A 19,709-nucleotide genomic window follows, 5' to 3' on the forward strand; every position below is an offset into this window, starting at 1 on the left:
GATAAGACAGCATCTTTTAGTCTGATACCCACATGTTCTAACCTGCAGTAGTGATTTCAAGGAGCCTGTTCTTCTGCATCTATTCCTCCATATGATCTGGAGCTCGAAATTGCCTCTTTTCATGCCATTATAACAGATAAAGAAAAGAAAGAGTCAACTTCCTGCCTACAATGTTCATTACTCGGAAACTAGGTCAACAATTCAGGCCCCTCCTTGCAGACTGCTAAATGGACATTATTATTTCTTTACGTATCAGCAAAAGACTTTGCTCTGTCGATCAGTCATGGGATTTATCACAACCAGAACTGCAAAGAAGCAAGTTCTTCAGCTTTTCTCAGGAGCACCATCTCTTTCTCAGAACACAAGCAGCTACACCTTGGAGGTTTTCACAACTGCAATGCATCTACTACACGACTTTGGTTTCCCAAGCCAATAGCAAGGGTCACAGAGGGCTGATACACACAAGATAATGTGCCTTCTCCCTGACCAAGGGAACAACCAAAGTTGTCTAGATCATATTGCACTTGTTAAAAGCCGAGAACAAAAAATTCCCTCTTGCTCAACTACCATGTCTCTAGTCCAACTGCTGTTTTTCTTTAATTTTGCAAGAAGCATGATTACTTAATCCTTTAGAAAAAGTGACCATCAACTCTTCTAAAAACAATCCAGGAAAAGGACACCTTACTGTAACCACTTCTACTGACTACTCTTGCCTTCCTCCCCTTTTGTTTGACGTCCGAAACTCTGATAATACCCAACTGTGTATTTTACTGTGTATTTGTATGGGAACAGATACATTTACATTTTAAATTCAAACCTTTAACACCACTTTGCACGCAATTTAACAATAGAATTGCAGGGAAGAACTACTGCAACAATCACACCAACATCCATTTACTCATCCATTAAAGCCTATCAAACATCAAAAGCCAAGTCAACTGCTGAACTGTATTCCATGTACCTTCACTGCTTTCAGTGTTCCCCATCCAGGTTTATTATAAAGCAGTGCTAAATGCGCCCAGCAGGCTAAGCTATCTCTTCTCCTTGCATGACAAGCAGAAGCTCAGTTGCTCAGTGGCAGTAGAAAGGTAGAAGATTATCTACAGAATTATGTCTGGGGAAGGACCTTAGATTTGGGGTAATGGAATCTCTCCTGTTTCCTCCAGGAGACATTATCACATTTTGAAAACAGCAAGCAGACGTTTATGGAGTTTCCAGGCCTTTAACACCAGCTTTGCCCATACTGTAGTTTGTTCTACCCTAAATACATTTACTTCTGCACTTACCCTGCCACCTGCAATCTGCTTCATTTACTTCAGTTTTACAGGAAGACGCATCCTCCTCCTCATTGTCACCAGAGGTTCTGCCCTCACTCCTCTCCATAGTTTCCACTTTCACATCATGTTTCATGGCCCATTTGTCGCTTTGTTTACCAGAGCTCTTCCCATCTTGTTCAGCTGTGCTATTTGATAGTCCTTCAAACAAAAATGAGTATCATTAGTGTCCAGTACTATTGCTTTTTTATGCAAGTGATAAAGCTCAACTAGCTAATACCAAACCCTAAAGATCTCAATACAAAAATTTACTTTGACATTGGTGTTATCATTAAATGCTCACAAATCACAATACCCCAGATGCATATGGACAGACACAGCAAAGCAACTTGCTCTGAAGTAATGTTATGTTTCTGATAGCCTCTGCTTGAAAGATAAACTTCCGTATATAACAACAGATACACCTCTCCTTTTGTGGTACAAGAATGCAAGTCCCAAGTATTCCCAGGAAATCTAGCAGAATTATTCAGATTTACTTTTGTTTTTCTGACAGTGATTCATCCCTGAGACTTTGGAAATAACTACAGAGTATTCAACATGTAGATTCGAAATGACTTTTCTATTTTAGGAAGCCAAGAATACCCTTATTATTAACTTAATCTTTTCCACTGACTTTTATGTCATTTCTCTGGGCTACTGTGTAGTCCCAGACTGCGGCAACAAAGGAAGATACCTTTCCTCTGGTCCAGTCCTTGGGTCACCTGCAATCAGCACGTTCAAGCAAGTGAAAGGGCTGCTGCTTGAAACATACACTGAATAAAGAAGCACAGGGGTTTTGGTGACTGCTCCTCAGGAGTCAGCAGTAAAAAGGAACGTGCACACAGCTTTTAAGGTAGACTTGGAGAGAATAAAAGAGAAGCAGGGCAGTATAATCTACACAAAACCCTCTGCTGCCAGAGGTTCTAGAAACAGACTGATTCTAGGGGGAAAAAAAATAGCCCTCCCCAGCACACTTGGCTAGACCTGCAAGACACTTCAGCTTATACTGTAGAAGAAACTAAAGATGGTCCAACTCAATTCAACTGTTGCAAGAACGACATTTTTACTGTTACCATGCTTCATTCCAGCATTGGACTTTGTTGTGCCAGGGTGGAAATGCATCCCTCCAAAAGCAGAGTATCCATATGAAGGATAACTGAACCCTAAAGAAAGGGAAAAAAATTAAGGATTAGTAGAATTACAGTTTAAAGCAATGAAAACAACATCTGGAAGAACACCGACCCTAAAGAACTGCAATTTTGTTTTCTACATACCTTGTGCTTTTTAAAATAAATTTCCCAGGCTGAAGGTGAACTCTCCCCCACTCCTTCAAAAACCCAGAGAAATGCTAGATGGTTGGCTAGTGACAGCCTCTGCCAACATCCATTAAGACCACACAAATGTAACATCACTAGCACGCTTCATCTAAAACTCAACTGACACTTCACAACCTACCTCTACGCTTTCGAATCTTTGCGACTACAACAGGTCTGTATTCTGGTGTTATGTGACAGATGTGCTGCTAAGCTGCTGCACATGTAACGATTTAAAAACGGCTGCTCTGTCCCCTCTATAAGAACAGGGTTGCAAAGGTATTGTGGTTCAGATGACATTGGCTGATCTGCGGGTTTGTAATGCTCTGCTTCAAGAATCAAAGCAATGCTCTTATGAACCTGCACCTCAGACATGCTCTGGCTTCACCAGATAGAGCACAGTAGAAAATTTACTAAATACTAACAGGGTTAATTTGCCAAATTCCACTCCTGGTCCCATAAATAGTAAAAAAACGGTTTAATTTTAAGCACGAAAGATGGCACTTATCTGAGCTGTCTCATGAATTTCAGTGCCTTCGAGGCCCTAGGAAGCTCAAAGCTGAAGTACAATGGATTCCTGACTCAGACTCCCTCAACTAGAAAGGTGTTACCTGTGACTGAAAGCTTCATGGAAGAGGAAAAAAGAAAAAGTCAACAGGAGCCTTACATCCAAGTAGGAAGGCAAAGGAGCTGATGAAGTATTTAGAAAACAAGCAGATGCTTGACTGAAAGGTGTAACACTGGTACAAAGACAGGAGAGTCAGGTCTTATCTACCTAGGAGGAGACGAAATCCTCATCACATTTTAAAAATCAGAATAAACATGTGTCCTGCTCTCAACGAACGCCTTCCCCTCTTTGCCCAAACCTGCTGTCTTACCAGAGCCAGCACCACCACCTCCCCCTCCATACATGCTGCCGCCTCCTGCGCCGCTGCCTCCCCCATAGCCATCCGAGAAGTTTGGCATGAGCTTCTGTCGCTTCCTCTGCACTTCTTCTTTATCTGCGTTAGAAGGAACAGGCGGGACAAGGAGTCACTCTCACAGGTGGTCACGCACAGAACAGGATGTGCATATGGACAGCATTACTAGAGTTTACTAGTTTACAAAGGAAAATGCAGACTGCTCTAGAAGAGAGAACTCTCTTCAAGCTCCAAGTAACAGAACAACTGTGTATGGAACGGAGCACTGCGAATTCCTGTGAGAAACAAGCTAGTGCCAGGTCCCCAGCCAGATCAACAGCGTTGCTCGGGCCCACGTGGTCCCCTCAGTTACGTCAGGTGCCTTGTGCTCAGCTGGGAATGAAATGTGCAGAGATGTCTTAGGAGGCTCAGAGTTTCCTTCAAAACAGTCTCACGTACTCAGAGCCCAGGAAGTCAGCGGTTCCAAAATTCCTCTATATTTAAGCCAAGTCATAAACCAGTGCAAGTGCCCTGAACCACAAACCTGTTCAAGAAAATTTGCCTTTGGGGAATATAAGCATAGGCTCTTCTACAAAGCAAACCTACTTCAGAAATGGACCCTTATCAAAGGGCCAGCAAATCACAAGGCACTTTGATTTTCAACAGTGCAGAGTACCTGCAGTGCCCTCTGAACTTTTGTGTAAGGGTAAGGATGGCAAGAAATGGTGAAAACAATGTTTGCTTGAAATTATTTACTTAAATTTCAAGAAAAGCCACCAGAATAGAGATAGCTTATTTTCAGGCAGGACAGAATACTGTCAAACCATGCTGGGCAGCAGCAGGGAAAAAGTCTGAACATTTTACAATGTAAGTACAAAATAACACTTAGACCCCCTGGAAAGCAAAACACAAAGCTTTAAAAGAAGTATCCCAGTGACTGGGGAAAGTGAAAATGTCATGACAAGAGCTACAAAAATAGGGATACAAACATTACAGGGGTTAAAATCCAGTAGAAGTGTTGAGGAAAGCACAAAATATGCTTCCTTCATTAAACAATCTAGTAGTTTTCAACAGCCATATAACAAAAAGAAATTTCATGCACAGGCACATCAGTCAGTGTATCAAATGAGATAGCTGAATACATGAAACAGTATACTGAAAAGAACAAGTGCATTATTTCCAGGCACACATGATCTGTAAGTAGGTATGCATGCACCAGGCATACTCACACTGACGAGGAGAGAAAACTCTAGAGAGCAATCTAGTCAGAGAAACAAACAAAAAAATCCACATACACGTGTCTTAAGTTTGTGTGAACACTTGCATAAGAGAAAAACACAGTCCCTAAATGGTAATTCCATGACTAGGTTGTGTAGGGGATCCAAAACTACACATAACAATACTGAATTATTTTTACTCCATTAAGAGGCACATAGAAGAGGTTTGCTTCAAATCTGGCAACTTTGCTCTGCAGTTGTACACTTCACTTTCCATAAAACTTGCGCAAGATATTCCTGAAATCATTACAGATACAAAATCCTCTAGCAACTCTGGAAGCTTTTATGAACGTGTGCTCTGTGCTGTTTTGTTATAATAAGGTGTAAAGTAGATTCACTTGGACATCAACCACCACCCCTCTCTCCTCAACTGTCCTTACCCCTGATGCACACATATTTTAGAGAGTTTGACAGGGCATTAATTTCAACATGGCTCTAAGTTACGGACAGAAAATGTGCAAGATTAGGACCTAATAGTGTAACCCGCAGGCAGGTAAACTCTTAAGCGGAAAGATTATTGTCTTAGTACAATGAAACACCAATTCTGACTTAGGCCTCAAGGCATTTCCATATCATTAAGGTTATGGATATTTAAAACCATGATTGCTGCTGCCATTCATGTCAAACATTTCAAACGCAGACTTTAAAGGGCACAGATCTGCTAGCTAAACTTCTTTTCACTAACAACTTGGGTCTGATGCCAACTATTCTACTTCTGCTAAGTGACTAACATTTTAATACAAGAGACTGAAACGGCACTTTCCCTGCGCTCAGCAGCCTCTTGGGCTTACTGAACTAGTACAGGCAACTGGAAAATTCAAAAACATCAGTGAAATTTTGAGGCATGATGGTAAAAAGAGAGAACCACAAAATACATACTTTTTCCACCAGATACTAACCAGTCTTTGGTTGAAGGTTTCGTCTGAAAGTACTGACAGTAAAATGTCCTCAGATACTATTTTGCAGAAACTCAGAGCAAGAGAGTGCCATCTACTGTATGGACAGGCATGCGTGCATGTAGGAAACTTGCAGGGAGTAAGCCTCACTAGGAAAATACTCACGGATTTACTGCCTACCAGCCTAATGAAAAACCTACAGACCCATTACAGAGCTACCACTTTTCAGTTCTGCACAAAACAAGGAGGCAAATAACCTACTTTCTAAAAATAACAAGTAAAAAAAAAAATTAAAAATTTTCCTTGTCCAGCCAGCCCTATCTTATTAAAAGCATTCCCAGGGACCCTGCAGTTTCTGTTTCTAATATATAAAACAGGTTTAATGAATTACCTTTGATTTCTGGATAGTAGAGAAAAGGCTTTGGTTCGCTTGTTTCTAGATCAGATTTCCGACGCAGTTGTACAAATACAGATGCTGGCTTTGTGATATTGACATCTCGATACTTGGGTGTTTTGAACACAATAGCAAACTGTGAGGGAAGCAATGATAAGCACATCTATCATGGAGCATGGGTTTTGACAACTCTGCTTTTACATTTGCATTATTTTGTAGCATTTGGTTCACGGCTTGGGAGGCAAAAAGTCTTAGCAAAAGGCTGCTACAACAATAAACTTCCATTTTCATTTTCAGTTGCACTTTCGTGTTCAAGCTCTAAAGCCTTTTGGGAAAGGCAGAACTGCCACCACCACACCATGTATGTTAGTACTGCATTGTTTGTCCTCTCATCATTTAGCACCTATCCTGTGGCTTTGCCAGTGTGTTCACAGGAGCTTGGACAGCTTTTTATACATCCTATCCCAATCTACACTGGGGCATGTTAAAGCAATGGGTGTATCTCCCAGTTTCCTCACACTGTATTCCTACCCTGCCTAGTTACCCAGTGTATGTCTTTAAAGAACAGTTAAGATTGCATTATTATTAGAAAGTAATCACAAAAGAGGGTAGTATGGGATAGAATGCTTTCACCTAATTTACTAACGGTATTATAATCCTAGTTTATGGAGATGAGAAAATCATTAACAAATGACAAATGCTTTGTTACTTACCTGTCTATGTACATCTGTAGGAGAAAAGTCTCCAAAGCCTTCCCACATACCTCCATTCTCATCCTCTTCATAGAAACGTATTTGAATATCATCTGTAAAGAGTAAAAGAAAAATGTCTTTGGGACATTTGTGCCTTTGTTTGACCTTTGGGATGCTTGTGCATTTGTTTAACCTTTGGCCAAGTTTATTTCAGATAAAAATCAACACGGTTACGTTTTGGCTGGATAACATTACATGAATAATAAACAAATTATCTTTATCCATTTTATGAAAACATCGTAAATAACCCATTTTTTACATCAATTTTAGATCAACCTAATTCTAATTACTTCCCTGAAGTCACTCTCTATTTACTGAGCAGTAAAAGGAGAACTAGGTTCACTACCTCTTCCTATTCGAGGGCTACAAAACATTCCAGAGGAGCTTTATTTGGAACAAACATGTAGGGAGGGGAGAACTTGAAGCATGAAACGTAGAAACCACCCTCTCTCCTCCAGCAGTTTCAGTTCAAAAAACTGTAGCAAAACCTGAAGTGCCACAGTTCAAGTTCCGCTTGCTGCTGGCAGAGTGCCACTTTGGAGCTGTGGCTCAGAGAGACGGTAAGGGTGTGAGCAAGCAGTGAACCCTCACCCCCCCCAAACACAGCACGGGCCAGAAACAAGAGACTTGGCTTCTGCTCCACTAAACAAATTTCCTTGAGTTCTCTTTGTATTTATTTATTTATATTTTTGGGAGAAGCTGGGAAATATCACACTAGCTTATTTCTTCCCCAGCACCTCTGGCAAAAGAAAAAAAAAACAAAACAAAACAAAACCGAGAAAAAGCCTATTTTCTCTCGGGGTGACTGACGCAGAACAGGCTTTTGGAGGAGACAGACTGCTTCCTCTGATCCACCACCTGCCAGTCTCAAGACTGTGAACCACCACTTCTAGTCCTGCTGTCCTGCACGCTCAAGTTCCTTCAGGCAGGAGGTTTCTGAGAGCAATGAGGTCAGGGGAAACCCCGATCTGGCTGAGGGGAAACCCCACCTCAGGGCTTCCACTGAGTCAGACGTTTATTTATTTATTTTGTGCACAACAATTACGTTTCATCTCAGCCCTTCTGACAGCACAGGGTATACACACTACCGAAGGGAAACAGTTTTTCCAAAGCCCTCTCTCTTTCCTAAGTGGTAGAAGAACACTTGCAAGAAAGAGAGGTGGAAAAGGACAGCCTGTATTAACAGAAAACATCAGCATGATTTTAACAACACGTGCAGGGACTGATTCCAAACAGGTGAGAACAGGGCACCTGCTCCAGCATGCAATCTATGCCAGGGAGTCCCAGGTACTACCTATAGCTGAAAAATGCAATGGATTTCCCTCACTTCCATTTTTTTTCTTTTTAGTTCAGTCCAAATACTACAGCCAACCACACTAACCATTATCTTCCTATCCAAAAACAAAGCATTCAAATCCACACTGCCCAATCCTGACACACGCATAGGCATGAGCAGAAATTACCAAAATGAGTCTGAGAGAAGTATTTGTTTACACCTAATAAACTCTTACCATTAGCATATACATAAAAACGAAGTTACTAGCAGCGGTGCTGAACACATTCAGCTCCCGTTGGTGGTTAGTAGAGAATCCTCATACTTACTTTTTATAATCAGGAACTTAACAATAAATCAGAAACTTCAGAACAATTCAGAGCAGGTGTCAGTTACTGGAGTCAAACACCCAGGACCCACCATCCACAAAAAACTGAGAACATGGGTAAAGGCAGAAATTTGAGAAGAACACGTGAAGGCAACGCAAGCTGAATTTGCTTTGCAACAGGCTGTTTTGATTTATTCATTTTCTGGACTGCTGGCCTGACTTCCAGAAGGGCTGAGCGCTTACAAATCCTGCCACGCTATCGGAGCAGGACAATACTAAGGCAGCACAGCAGGCTTCATGTGTACTCCCGATGAACACCCTGGTGTGCCTTACAATGCTCAGGACTCTTACCTTTCTGAACCTTGTCACAGAGAAGGTAAATCTCTTCCCCTCCTGTTACGCACCCTGCTGTTCTGTCCATTCTTACGATTTTTAAGTTGGAGGCATTAGGAGCTTCTATTGAAAGGAAAGATTAAAAAAAACCGTTTACCTTCATAACAGTGTTAAATTTCAAAAACAACCCCAAGCACAACACACAGAAATGCAAGTCTCCAGTACTCCCTACCTAAATTTGTTTGGGTTTGTTTTGGTTGTGTTTTTTTGGGTTTGTTTTGGTTTGGTTTTTTTGGGGTTTTTTTTGTTTGTGTTTTTTTTTTAAATCATGAATAAATCAACAGTTTTTCATCTGCAAGACATAATCTTGCATCCTTTAAGCTTTGACTAAACGGTGAACTATAAAATAAGGCCCTGGCTGTTCCAGCACAAATACTGCACGAGTGAAGTAGCACAGCAGTGAATTGCACGTAGCACACTGTGCCAGCACTAACTTTATGACAAGTGAAATTACAAGAGGACGTCATCTTTTTCTTCCTTGCTTTCTTGACAGCGTGACACTCTTTGAGAGCTGTTCCCTGTATCTCACTATTTGAATGCAACATGCAACACCGCTTTATGCTGTGGCTTACTTGAAAGCATTGTCAGTCCTTGGCCAACATACTGGACTGTGATAAAAAACGCCCACCTCCATGGATCTTAGTAGAGGCATCAGTGGATACCTATTGGTCCTCAAGTCAGAACTATCGCCTGATAAGTAAAAGCAGCTGTGATAGACAGTTACGCTACCATAAGTTGTGTCTGCTCTGTGGAAGAGGCTTGAATGGTGCCAGTGAATAGTATTAGAGAAAAAAAAAACAAACAAAAAATGCAAAAAAAATCTTTCAGAATTAACAACCAAGAATTCACCTGGGGAGCTCAGAAACTAGTAACTGACATCTGTGTAACAACTTAAAACAGCAGAAACAGGCATACAAAATTTCCCCTCTATTTGTCTCCTTAGTTGGAGTCAAAGTTTTCATGGTCCGATTCAGAAGGACAGGATAACTTCATATGTATGGCTTGATACATGCTCAACCTCTGTTGATGCTTTGTCCTCCTCCTCCTCCTCCTCTTTGCTTTACCAATACTCTGTATCATTATGCAGGTGTGAAATAGAGTAATGAAAACAAACGGAATCTGTAATTGTTTCTAATGAAAATCAAGATTCCTTAAAGATACTGCTTGGTAAATCACCTCAGCCTTCAGATGAAAAGGCTGTATTTTCTCATCCAGAAAATGCAGGTCATGTGCGCCACAACAAGAGCAGACATCACTTTTTTTTTTTTTCACTCAGTGAATCTATGCAAAATGGCTGTGCTACATCACTACAATCCCCAATTAATAGCAAGCAACAGACTACATTAGAACAGTTGCATTTAATACTTTTCCATCTAGACTTTGTCCTTAAAAAGCAACAATATAGACACGACTGTTGCACAAAAGAAAAAAAAAGGTACTTTTCCTGAGTCATTACAGAATGACTATCAGGAACATGGTAATCCACAGCTACAGGGAGGAAAACTCAAGGCAGCAGAAAGGGTTCAGGTAAGATAAGTAAGTCTAATCAAAAAGCCCAAGGGAAGAGATTCACTTAGAAGAGACAAATAGAGGGATGTAACAGAAACATAAAAAATACTGATGGCTCTAAAGGAAATGGATTGAGAACTCCGGCTGTTAGTCTCACAAAACAAGGACAAACAGATGTACAGAAAACTGAAAGGTGTCAAATTCTCAACAAAGGTTGAAGTAAAGTAAATTTTTCCTCACATTTTGTATGACAAGGCTTTGTCACAGAAAGCAACCAAAAAACCTGCAAAATTCAAGCCCTTATGAATATAACAAGAATTTACAAAATCTTCTTAAGAAAAGCGACAGGATTAAACACGCCAACAACAAAATAAAACCTTCCTTTATGGTTTACATCACTATCTATTAAAAAACAGAATGATATCATGTGTTCATGGATGGACACAGGCCAAATTATCCATGAGCTGCCTGTCATTGATCAACAGGCAACCAGCAGATAAGTCTACATATAGCAATAGCTACATATCATTTTTGTATGTACAAAAGCTTGCTCCTTATTAGAAAAGTAATTAAAGCCAAATATACTTACTGCTGTCATATATTGCATCTGATATGACAGGATCAAGTTTCCGTGTGAAACTACCATTACTATCAGGGAGAAAGGCTGTAAACATAAGACGCACCACACTGAGATCCATTTCTTTAGTCTGCTGTACTGCTGCCTGACGAATAATTTCTCTTTCTCGTTCTGGAAGCGATAAGTAGACAGATGAATTAACACAAGGGGTAGGGAACCCATAACAAAAGAGAGAGCATTTTCCAAACGTTACTATCTGTCAGAAGGCACCAATAGCAAATGTTCTCCTTTTCATTTAGTATCCATTGGCTTCTCTCTTTTTAAGCAGAGAGGAGCAACTATTCACCATACACTGCATTCATCTTGCAGTTTGTGCATCAGATATTATTTAAGATAAGGTATATAATTAAGAGACATACATAAAATGACTATTTTCTGCTCTCAATTTATAAATGTTGTGAAAAGGACAAAGGCTGCCACTACAGACATGTGAATGCCTAGTATTAGAGCGATAAAGAGAAGGCTGGCCCCTCCATACCGTGCCTGAAAGCAATGTAGACCACAGGTTTTACAGGGATATGGGTGAAATGAAGCTGAATGAAACAGTATTCTCAAAAGAAGGTCCTGAGTTAATTAAGGATATTGTGTCTTGCAGCAATACTGCAAAATGACTGTATTTATCAGTTTAACAAGCAGGATAAGAGCAATGAAATATAGATGCAGAGGTGGGTACAGGCAGCTACGGGAGGAAGTTGCTCCATTCTCATGTGCGTGTTGCCAGCAAAGACTCTTTCTTTCAGGTTCTCTAAACACAGCAACAACAGACCACCTCTCAAAGCACATAGCCATCGGCTGTTTTCCTACCCAAGGCCTTTTTCTGGATAAGAATCTGTGTTTTCAGAAGCTAAACCTGTTTTTAGTAAAAGATCTATTAAAACCAGGCCATCATTTCTACATACCAGTTAGCTGTCTGTCTCCACATCCTTCTGCCTGCAGATAGCCAAGTTCAGGATGCACCAGGAGTCCTGGGTTGTACCCCTTCTTGCAAGCATCTATCATGCGTGCTTCCAGAGTTTCAAACACCTTCTTCTTTGTGACATGAAGTATTCCAAGATTTGCAAACCTGCCAAATTTGATCAAGCGAAGTATTTTCTTAATGCCAAACCTTCAGCAGGTGGTCTCTCTCTTACCAGAGGCAGCTACGCAACTGAAGTCAACGGAAGGACTCTACAGGCTTACTTAGGCACTATCAATTCTTGAGGGCAAATTTTCCAGTAAGAAAAATTCAGCCAAGCTTACAAAACATGCAAAATGTGAACCGTTATACAGCAGCAATCATATGGGTGCACTGGATTTTCCCAAGGCATGAGTAGTAATCTATTTGGTTTCAGACTTACACTGTGGAAGCAACTTACAAAACATTTGAAAATCCGTTTGTCACGCTTTGTTTGCTCTGTCTTGGCAATGACATTAATATGTCATTCTCTATGGCTGTTATGCACAGCAACTGCTCAGAATAAGCTCCATCAGTTCAAGATTATTTGGAGAGCAAGCTAAGAAACTAAAAATAGTGCAACGTTTTCCAAAGGAAATGTTGGAAGCAAGGCTCTGGACATACAGCAAGACACTTCAGCCTATCTGAATGAAGTCTTCCATAATACAAGATCTGCTTTCGTAAAAATCTGCTGGCACATTTAAAAATCAATTAGATCTGGAAGTATGAAAACAAGACAATAACTCAATTTTCATGTGGGTCAACTGAGGATAGGAAAGCTGTTTCTAAACGTCTGATGAAAAACAAGACAGGTTAGGAAATGAGCCAAACTTCTCAAGATGAAAAGGAGCATTTCAAATAAAGCTATTTAAATTGTTGTGCTTGGTAAAGTTAGTGCACTGGGCTTGGACATCAAAAGTTACAGTTTAAAAGAATCTCTCTCTCCAAGCCTTCTCAGGTTTTTACACTTCATCTTCTTCACCAACAAAGACATTCTTGAGATCACAGAACTAAAACTCACAGCCAGCATGAAACCTGATCTAAGCCTGAAAACAGACAGTAGCCTCAGCTCCACTTACTGATACAAACAATTATTCTTTTAAATTAAGCAAGAAGAGACCAACTACAATTTCACTACAATCTTACTGCTTTAAACTTTAAAAATTTGACTCATTTAGTATTTTCATGTTTATACGTGTCTTGCATTAATTTAAAATTTACTAACCCTATTTTCTTAACACTTTTCACTATATTCCTATTGGCAGATTTCAGCAAAAGTAAAATATTGATCAAAATGGTAAAAAAGCTTTTCTTCAGTAATTTTTAACAGTCCTTTCTCTTTGACTTACATTTTAAAGAATGAGCTTACAATACAAATTTGGACCGCACACCAAGAGATTAAAACTCTACAAATTCTGAGTGAAAGTTATTTGCTTAAACCTATTTAGCTTGCTCAGAGCAAATTCTACAAAGGTAAAGGGAAACCCCATTTATTTTTCTATTTAAGAAACAAAAAAACCACAGATCAGAGCATGAAGACTAGTGCTCCACTTAGCTGCCTCTTAGTAGTATATTTGTACTGCTTCTTACAGTTTTTATACTTGATTCTCTCTGTCTTAGCCCAGCTTTACAAATGAGTTGACGGACTTACCCTACAACCATATCTTTAGGTCCTGCATTAACCGTGCACACGCCGTCTTCACAAAATTTACCAACCAAGCTGTGAGCATGTAAGTGGACGTATTTCCCATTAGTAACTAACTGGACAATTACTTTTGCAGGTCCAACATAATTGCAGATCTGTAAATAAATATTAAAAAATGTGCGATAGTTTTTTTTCTTAAGGGAACAAGTAATGATTCCAGTTGAGTATTTTCTGTTGGCTAAGTACAATCCAACTTACGCAGGAGCAATCTGTATGCATTTCTTCATGAAATACAAATGACAAAACAACTGTATCAGACCATCACAGAGAAAAGCCAACACTTTTTTTTTTTTTTTAATTAAACTTGACATACAAATAGGAGAAGTAATGATCAAAGAAGTTCAGAAATAAAACAAAGCTAAAGGAAAGCAACCTTCTGTTTCCCAAATCATGAATCTCAGTTTTACATTCTGGCCAGTTACTCCACACTAGTCTCCTTAAACTTCAATCAGTACATTTAATTCACAATAAACACTGTTACATGTTAAGAAATACACCAAAAATGTATGTATTTTAACAAAAACCCTCGCACTATTTTGCCCAATTAGAAAACTTAAAAAATTTATTTTTAAGTATTATGATTGTTTTAAAACATCTTGGCCTCATTATAAACTACTCTTTAGGTAGAGATTTTAAAGTCAATTAATTCTATATTCACAGGTATTTTTGTTTGTTCAATATGCTACATCAAAACATATTACCCAGTCCAGTAAATCCTTCCCTTAACTGTAGATGAGGAGCAGGTCCAGGAGGGCCACGAAAACGATCAGGGGGCTGCAGCACCTCCCCTATGAGGACAGGCTGAGAGAGTTGGGGTGGCTCTGCCTGGAGAAGGCTCCAAGGAGACCTTATTACAGCCTTCCAGTATTTAAAGGGGCCCTGCAGGAAAGGTGGGGGCAGTCTTTTTGGCAGGGCCTGCTGTGATAGGACAAGGGGTAATCTTTTTAAACTAAAAGAGTGTAGATTTAGACCAGATATAAGAAAGACTTTTTTTTACAATGAGGGTGGTGAAACAGTGGAACAGGTTGCCCAGAGAAGTGGCAGAAGCCCCATCCGTGGAAACAGTGGATGGGGCTCTGAGCAACCTGCTCTAGCCAAAGATGTCCCTGCTCACTGCTGGGGGTTGGACCAGACGAACTTTAAAGGTCCCTTCCAGCCCAAACTGTTCTGCGATTCTGGGATATATGATAAATCCCCACCTAAGACTTTACAGGACTGGAACTATGATAAATTGGGTGCCTTAGTACAGCCAGCTCTGGAGGACTACAAAGCTTTTTTTCCCTGTTACAGTTTCTAATCACCACACATTTTTTAATAGCTTTAAAAAATGTGATGTCAAGTAATGCCTCAAAAACAAACCTAAAATTACTAATAACATACTGCATTGGTAAGTTATTTGCTTTACATATATCATTTAGAACTTTATTTTCTTTCCTCACAAGTAATACTTAAGGCAGTTATCAGTTACACACCACTTTCAAAATATGCTGAATATAAAATTACCCCACTTTTTTAAAAAAAGCAAACATTACCTTCCTTTCCAATTCACTTAATTAACCCTTTTATCAATGTTGGGGTTTTTTTCCCCTCCTCCTCTAATTTTTCTTCTGATTTGCCTCAGGCAAAGTTCTTTGTATTACAGCAGCTTATAGATCTAATCAACCAAGGTATTAAAGGATCATGATAAACATTAAAGTGATGAATCAGTGATGAACTGAATACTTAAGGTTATATTGTTGATAAAATGCTGATAACCAGGGATTGCCACAATTTCACCACATTACTAAGTCCTGCTAACTTCCTTCACTCCAGTTAACCCCTCTCTTGAACCCATGCCATCACAGCTGAAACACTCTGCATACATACAACGCGTGCCCCTCCCGTCTTCCTATTCACTGCTAAAAGCAAAAAAAATCCCAACTATGAAAAAGCTGTTCCAGGAGGAACAGGTGTGCAAAAAGTCCTCTCACTACTCACCGCCTGCTCGTTAGCTGTATAATACTCTATTAATGTGCATTTTACAAGTGGCAGTTTCTAAAGTACAAAACATGGGGTACTCATGCTTCCCTCCGGTTTCCAAATTGTAATCCCTCCTGGACTGAAAGATCACTGCTTCACCACTTCCACCATCTACTAGCAGGGAGAAAATGCAGGGATCCCTATGTAACTTTCACAAAGTCATCTGAAAATAAAAACGATTGCATTTGGTGCTGCATGTCACCACCACAACCACAAGTAACTTTTCAAGAGGGTGGCTTTTAAGAAATTATTTTCATTTATCCCTCACTAAACAAGCCTTTCCCTGCTATAAAGTTCCCAGCACATCTACAGCGTTATATTCATTATGAGTAACTTGCATGCTCTAGTATCACATCAGAAAAAGTTCAAGACAATCCTTCATCAGCTGTAGAAACCACAGTGAAACTGTAGGTAGGACTGCCGCACGTCAAGGACTTTCCAGCCTCTGAAAGCAGAACATGTAACTGCAGCGGTAACCAGATTGCAATCTCGCCCTGTTACTCAGCTCAGCATGATCTTTGTAGTCTCTCTCAGGGGAAAAACAAAAGAATTCTTAAAACGTAATATGTTATGTAGGTCATAAGGCAAGAAAGGACTATTTTATGTCATCTAGACTGATGTCCTATGCTGCAAAGGCTACAGACTGCCCCTGAACTATTTCCTACCTATATTTCTTATAGACAGACTTTCCTACTTGATTTTGAGACATCCAGGTTATACCTCAGTTCCCAGCAAAATAGCCTCAGTTGTTAATATCTTATGTACCACAAATGAAGTCTGACAAAAGTTTTCAGTGTCTTTGAATCACTGACGCTTCAATTTCAGAATAACTTAAAATTTATTCTGGCACTAAGATATACAAACTACTATCACCTTTTATTTAAGAACTTAAAAAATACTGTCAAAGGCATTAAAAGGTAGATAGTGTATTACAGTGCTGAATATCTACAGAAACCTAAGGATTACGGTGGTGACACAAAAACACCTACCCAACGTAAGAGGGAGACAGCATGTACGTGCTGCACTGCTCAAAATCAGAGCTGTGATCTGAAAAAATAGCTACTGAACTTGAAATTAAAGATAGGGGAGAAAAAAGAGAATAAGGAGTTCCTGGGAAGAGCATAGCTGTAATACTTGATTACATCCTGTACTGAAGCAGCATTCAATTGATCTAATCTGATAAAGTCAAAATGCTGCAGGCTCACATTTATCTGCTCTTTCTGTTTGAGAGAGATTTGTCTGAGAGATTAAAAGGACCCTGTGAACTTGAAATCGAGGCAATTTCAAAACAAGAGCTGAAAGTTTTTTCAGTTATTTCACATCCTCCTGCAATCCAGACCCCAGCCAATTTTTTATAGTTTCTGAAACTTAAAAAAAACTTTATAGAAACGTTTTTCCTACTGCAAAGATGGTTTTTCCAGCTACTCTTACAAGCAAGAAGTGAAACCAACTGGTCAATGACAGAAAGCAAATGATGGAAAAGATCATGTCAAACCTACAAAGTCAGCAGCTACAAAAATACCTATTTCTATTTCTAATCATTTTTTTAATAGCAACTATAGCCCTAATCCTGCCTAACCTTCACAGTGTGACTAGTGCTGGCCTCAATACGCACGTACAAAAAGCGTTCCACAGATGAGGCATCACTCACTCTTAATAAACAGTACGTTTTAACTAAGCAGCATCATTATTTTTTTTTCAGTTGCTAGTGAAGTATTCCAGATGTGGTACGAATAGTTTAGGCAGCTGAATACCTACTGAGAGGTCTAAGAATAAGCAATGTAAAGTAATTTAAGCCAATGGGAGCTGAAGGTCTGATCCTCTGAATGTGAGGTCACTCCCATGCCAAAAATATGGGGTTAGGTGCTCTGCTTCAGGAGCCCAACTGAAGGGACTCAGTGCCCCATATTCAGCCAAATCGACCGTAACAGTAAAAAGCACAAATCTCACTGAACTTAGTTTTGGCTGAATTTGGTCCAGTACAAGTTTTTAAGAGGGGTAAATATTTAAAACAAAAAGTCTGTTCATTCTTGTCTCACGTTTATTCCTTAATTCAGCTGTTAAACAAATTTTTAACTTGTAATCAGCAACCTATATGATTTAATTCCTATGGGGAGAAAAAAGCAAATATGCTGCTGCTTTCTTCACCAAAAAGGCTCATCAACAAAGTAACTTGACTTGTTTTCTATAAACTCCCCTCCTGAACTTGAACTATGTGCTGAAACCCCAGATTTCAATAAGAACGCTTATCTCCAAACTGAGGTATAATTTAGGATAGCCCCAGGATATGACTGGATGGGCAGTTCTCCTGTTTGGGTGCCGGGGTTCAGCAGCCCCTTAACTGGCAGGCAGCTTCCATTTGCAAGCTGAACTGCACAATGTCCAAACTCTTCGGCAGAGAAAAGGTGCTCGCTAGCTCGGGCACACCTCTGAGCAGCCCGTTACTTAGTCTCTAGGCTGGAGCCGATTTACATCCAGCTCACAGAGAATACACAACTCGAGTTTGCAGCCACCCATGGAGATTTGCCCCCAAGGAGATGAAAATTCAGGACACTTCCTTCACACCACTGTTTTCAGCAAATTCTTTTCACACCCAAAACTGGATCAAGTACTTCAGTGTAAAACATGAATATGCCTACACTAACATCAGGACATGCAAGATCAGAACACACATAATATGTGAGTAAATGTGTAAGAAGGCCAGTGGAAATTTTCTGCACAAGTTTTCTCAATGTTTTTCAAATTCATAAATCCAAGCAAATTATGAATAAAAAAATTAGATAGTCAAGTAAGCTGGTGATAATACTAGACAATCCAGTTTTAGTCTTTCTTCTTATACTATTGATAGGTTTTTTTTTTCCCCTGGACAAAAAGCTAATGATGAGTAAGCAGCTCAGGAGCCTTGATTTCAACTGTTCTAGATAGTAAAATTTTCCAGTATTGTGTTACTTATACTAAAGAGACGAAAATGAAATTTAAATGAAGAATTTTAGATAGCTTTCTACTGTAATCATGAAACTTGTCATGAAACGTAACCTAATTATAACATGCTCAGTATCTACAACGTCTCTGCTCTCCATAACTACATGCAAAGTTGCAGAAGATCCTCTGAAAATGTGAAATATTTTGTACACGATATCAGGATTACTGTAGCAAAGACAGGGTTAAACAAAGGAATATAATACCATAAACCATACAGATAAATTAATTCTATTTTTGATACTACAGAAAAATACTACTGTTACCAGTAGTTATCAGACAAAGGGAGTCATAACCATGGTGTTAAAACAAGAAGTTTTAAATCAATTACACCTTGCTGGCCAGTGCAGATTTGTAAGTATAAAGACTGGCATTGCAGAAATGCTACGCTAACTCCTGCCCTACACCATCTTCTAATATACTATACAGGAGGTGGTTAAATACGTAATCAACTATCAAAGCACCCTGCTTAGAGATGCAGCAAAGTCTTCAGTACTGCAGCCTTTAAATGACAGATACATCTTGACGTGTTCCAGCTGAGCTACAAGTTAGGGACTGGGTACGGGAAGAAAAAAACCTAAAAAAAACCAGGGTGAACAGCCCACGTTATGCAAGAGGTTACATCAATGTGTTTTCTTTTGGCCTTCAATCCATAATCCTACAAAAAGCAAGTAGGGAGACTCCAATGCTTTTTTTGTGCACCGAAGATGTCTATTTTCAGGACATCCCATGGTAGCTACTGGTAAATTATACCAGCTTTCCATGCAGAGTTGGCCAAGCAGAAGAGAGATCTCAATGTGAGCTGCACTAACCACACCATGGCCAAGGTTTAAAGATGTGTCACAAAGCCTCCTTTTTACAGTACGGCCGAAGCTCACGCTACTGTCCTTTCACAGCACTGTGATCAACTAATGGAGGTTTTATGGTGAAAGCCTTGGCACAAGAGTAAAAAAAAAAAAAAAAACCAAACCAAAAAACCTAAACCAAAACAAAAAAATCCCAACGCAACAAAAAAATAGCAATCTTCAATTGTGCTCACCTCAGTTACGACAAGGTGAGCAGCCTTTGACAAAACACAGAAGAGACTT

General features: G+C 39.6%; 1 protein-coding gene across 2 annotated transcripts in view; it reads right to left on the bottom strand.

Moving 5' to 3' along the window:
• NFKB1 (nuclear factor kappa B subunit 1) overlaps positions 1-19,709 on the bottom strand; it is a 54,424-nt gene that overhangs the window by 14,744 nt on the left and 19,971 nt on the right. Inside the window, exons 5-14 of one of the 2 annotated variants that reach the window (XM_086464615.1) lie at positions 13,570-13,718; positions 11,884-12,047; positions 10,937-11,095; positions 8,797-8,901; positions 6,806-6,897; positions 6,090-6,228; positions 3,505-3,627; positions 2,387-2,476; positions 2,219-2,221; positions 1,287-1,475 (exon numbers count right to left, since the gene is read on the bottom strand). In XM_086464615.1, coding sequence (XP_086320741.1) covers positions 1,287-1,475; positions 2,219-2,221; positions 2,387-2,476; positions 3,505-3,627; positions 6,090-6,228; positions 6,806-6,897; positions 8,797-8,901; positions 10,937-11,095; positions 11,884-12,047; positions 13,570-13,718 — 1,213 coding nt within the window. The remainder of the gene's footprint in view (positions 1-1,286; positions 1,476-2,218; positions 2,222-2,386; positions 2,477-3,504; positions 3,628-6,089; positions 6,229-6,805; positions 6,898-8,796; positions 8,902-10,936; positions 11,096-11,883; positions 12,048-13,569; positions 13,719-19,709) is intronic. The other variant, XM_009950871.2, reaches the window with a different exon arrangement.

Source organism: Leptosomus discolor, chromosome 4 (genome assembly GCF_034619465.1).
Source record: "Leptosomus discolor isolate bLepDis1 chromosome 4, bLepDis1.hap2, whole genome shotgun sequence".
Taxonomy (NCBI): Eukaryota; Metazoa; Chordata; class Aves; order Leptosomiformes; family Leptosomidae; genus Leptosomus; species Leptosomus discolor.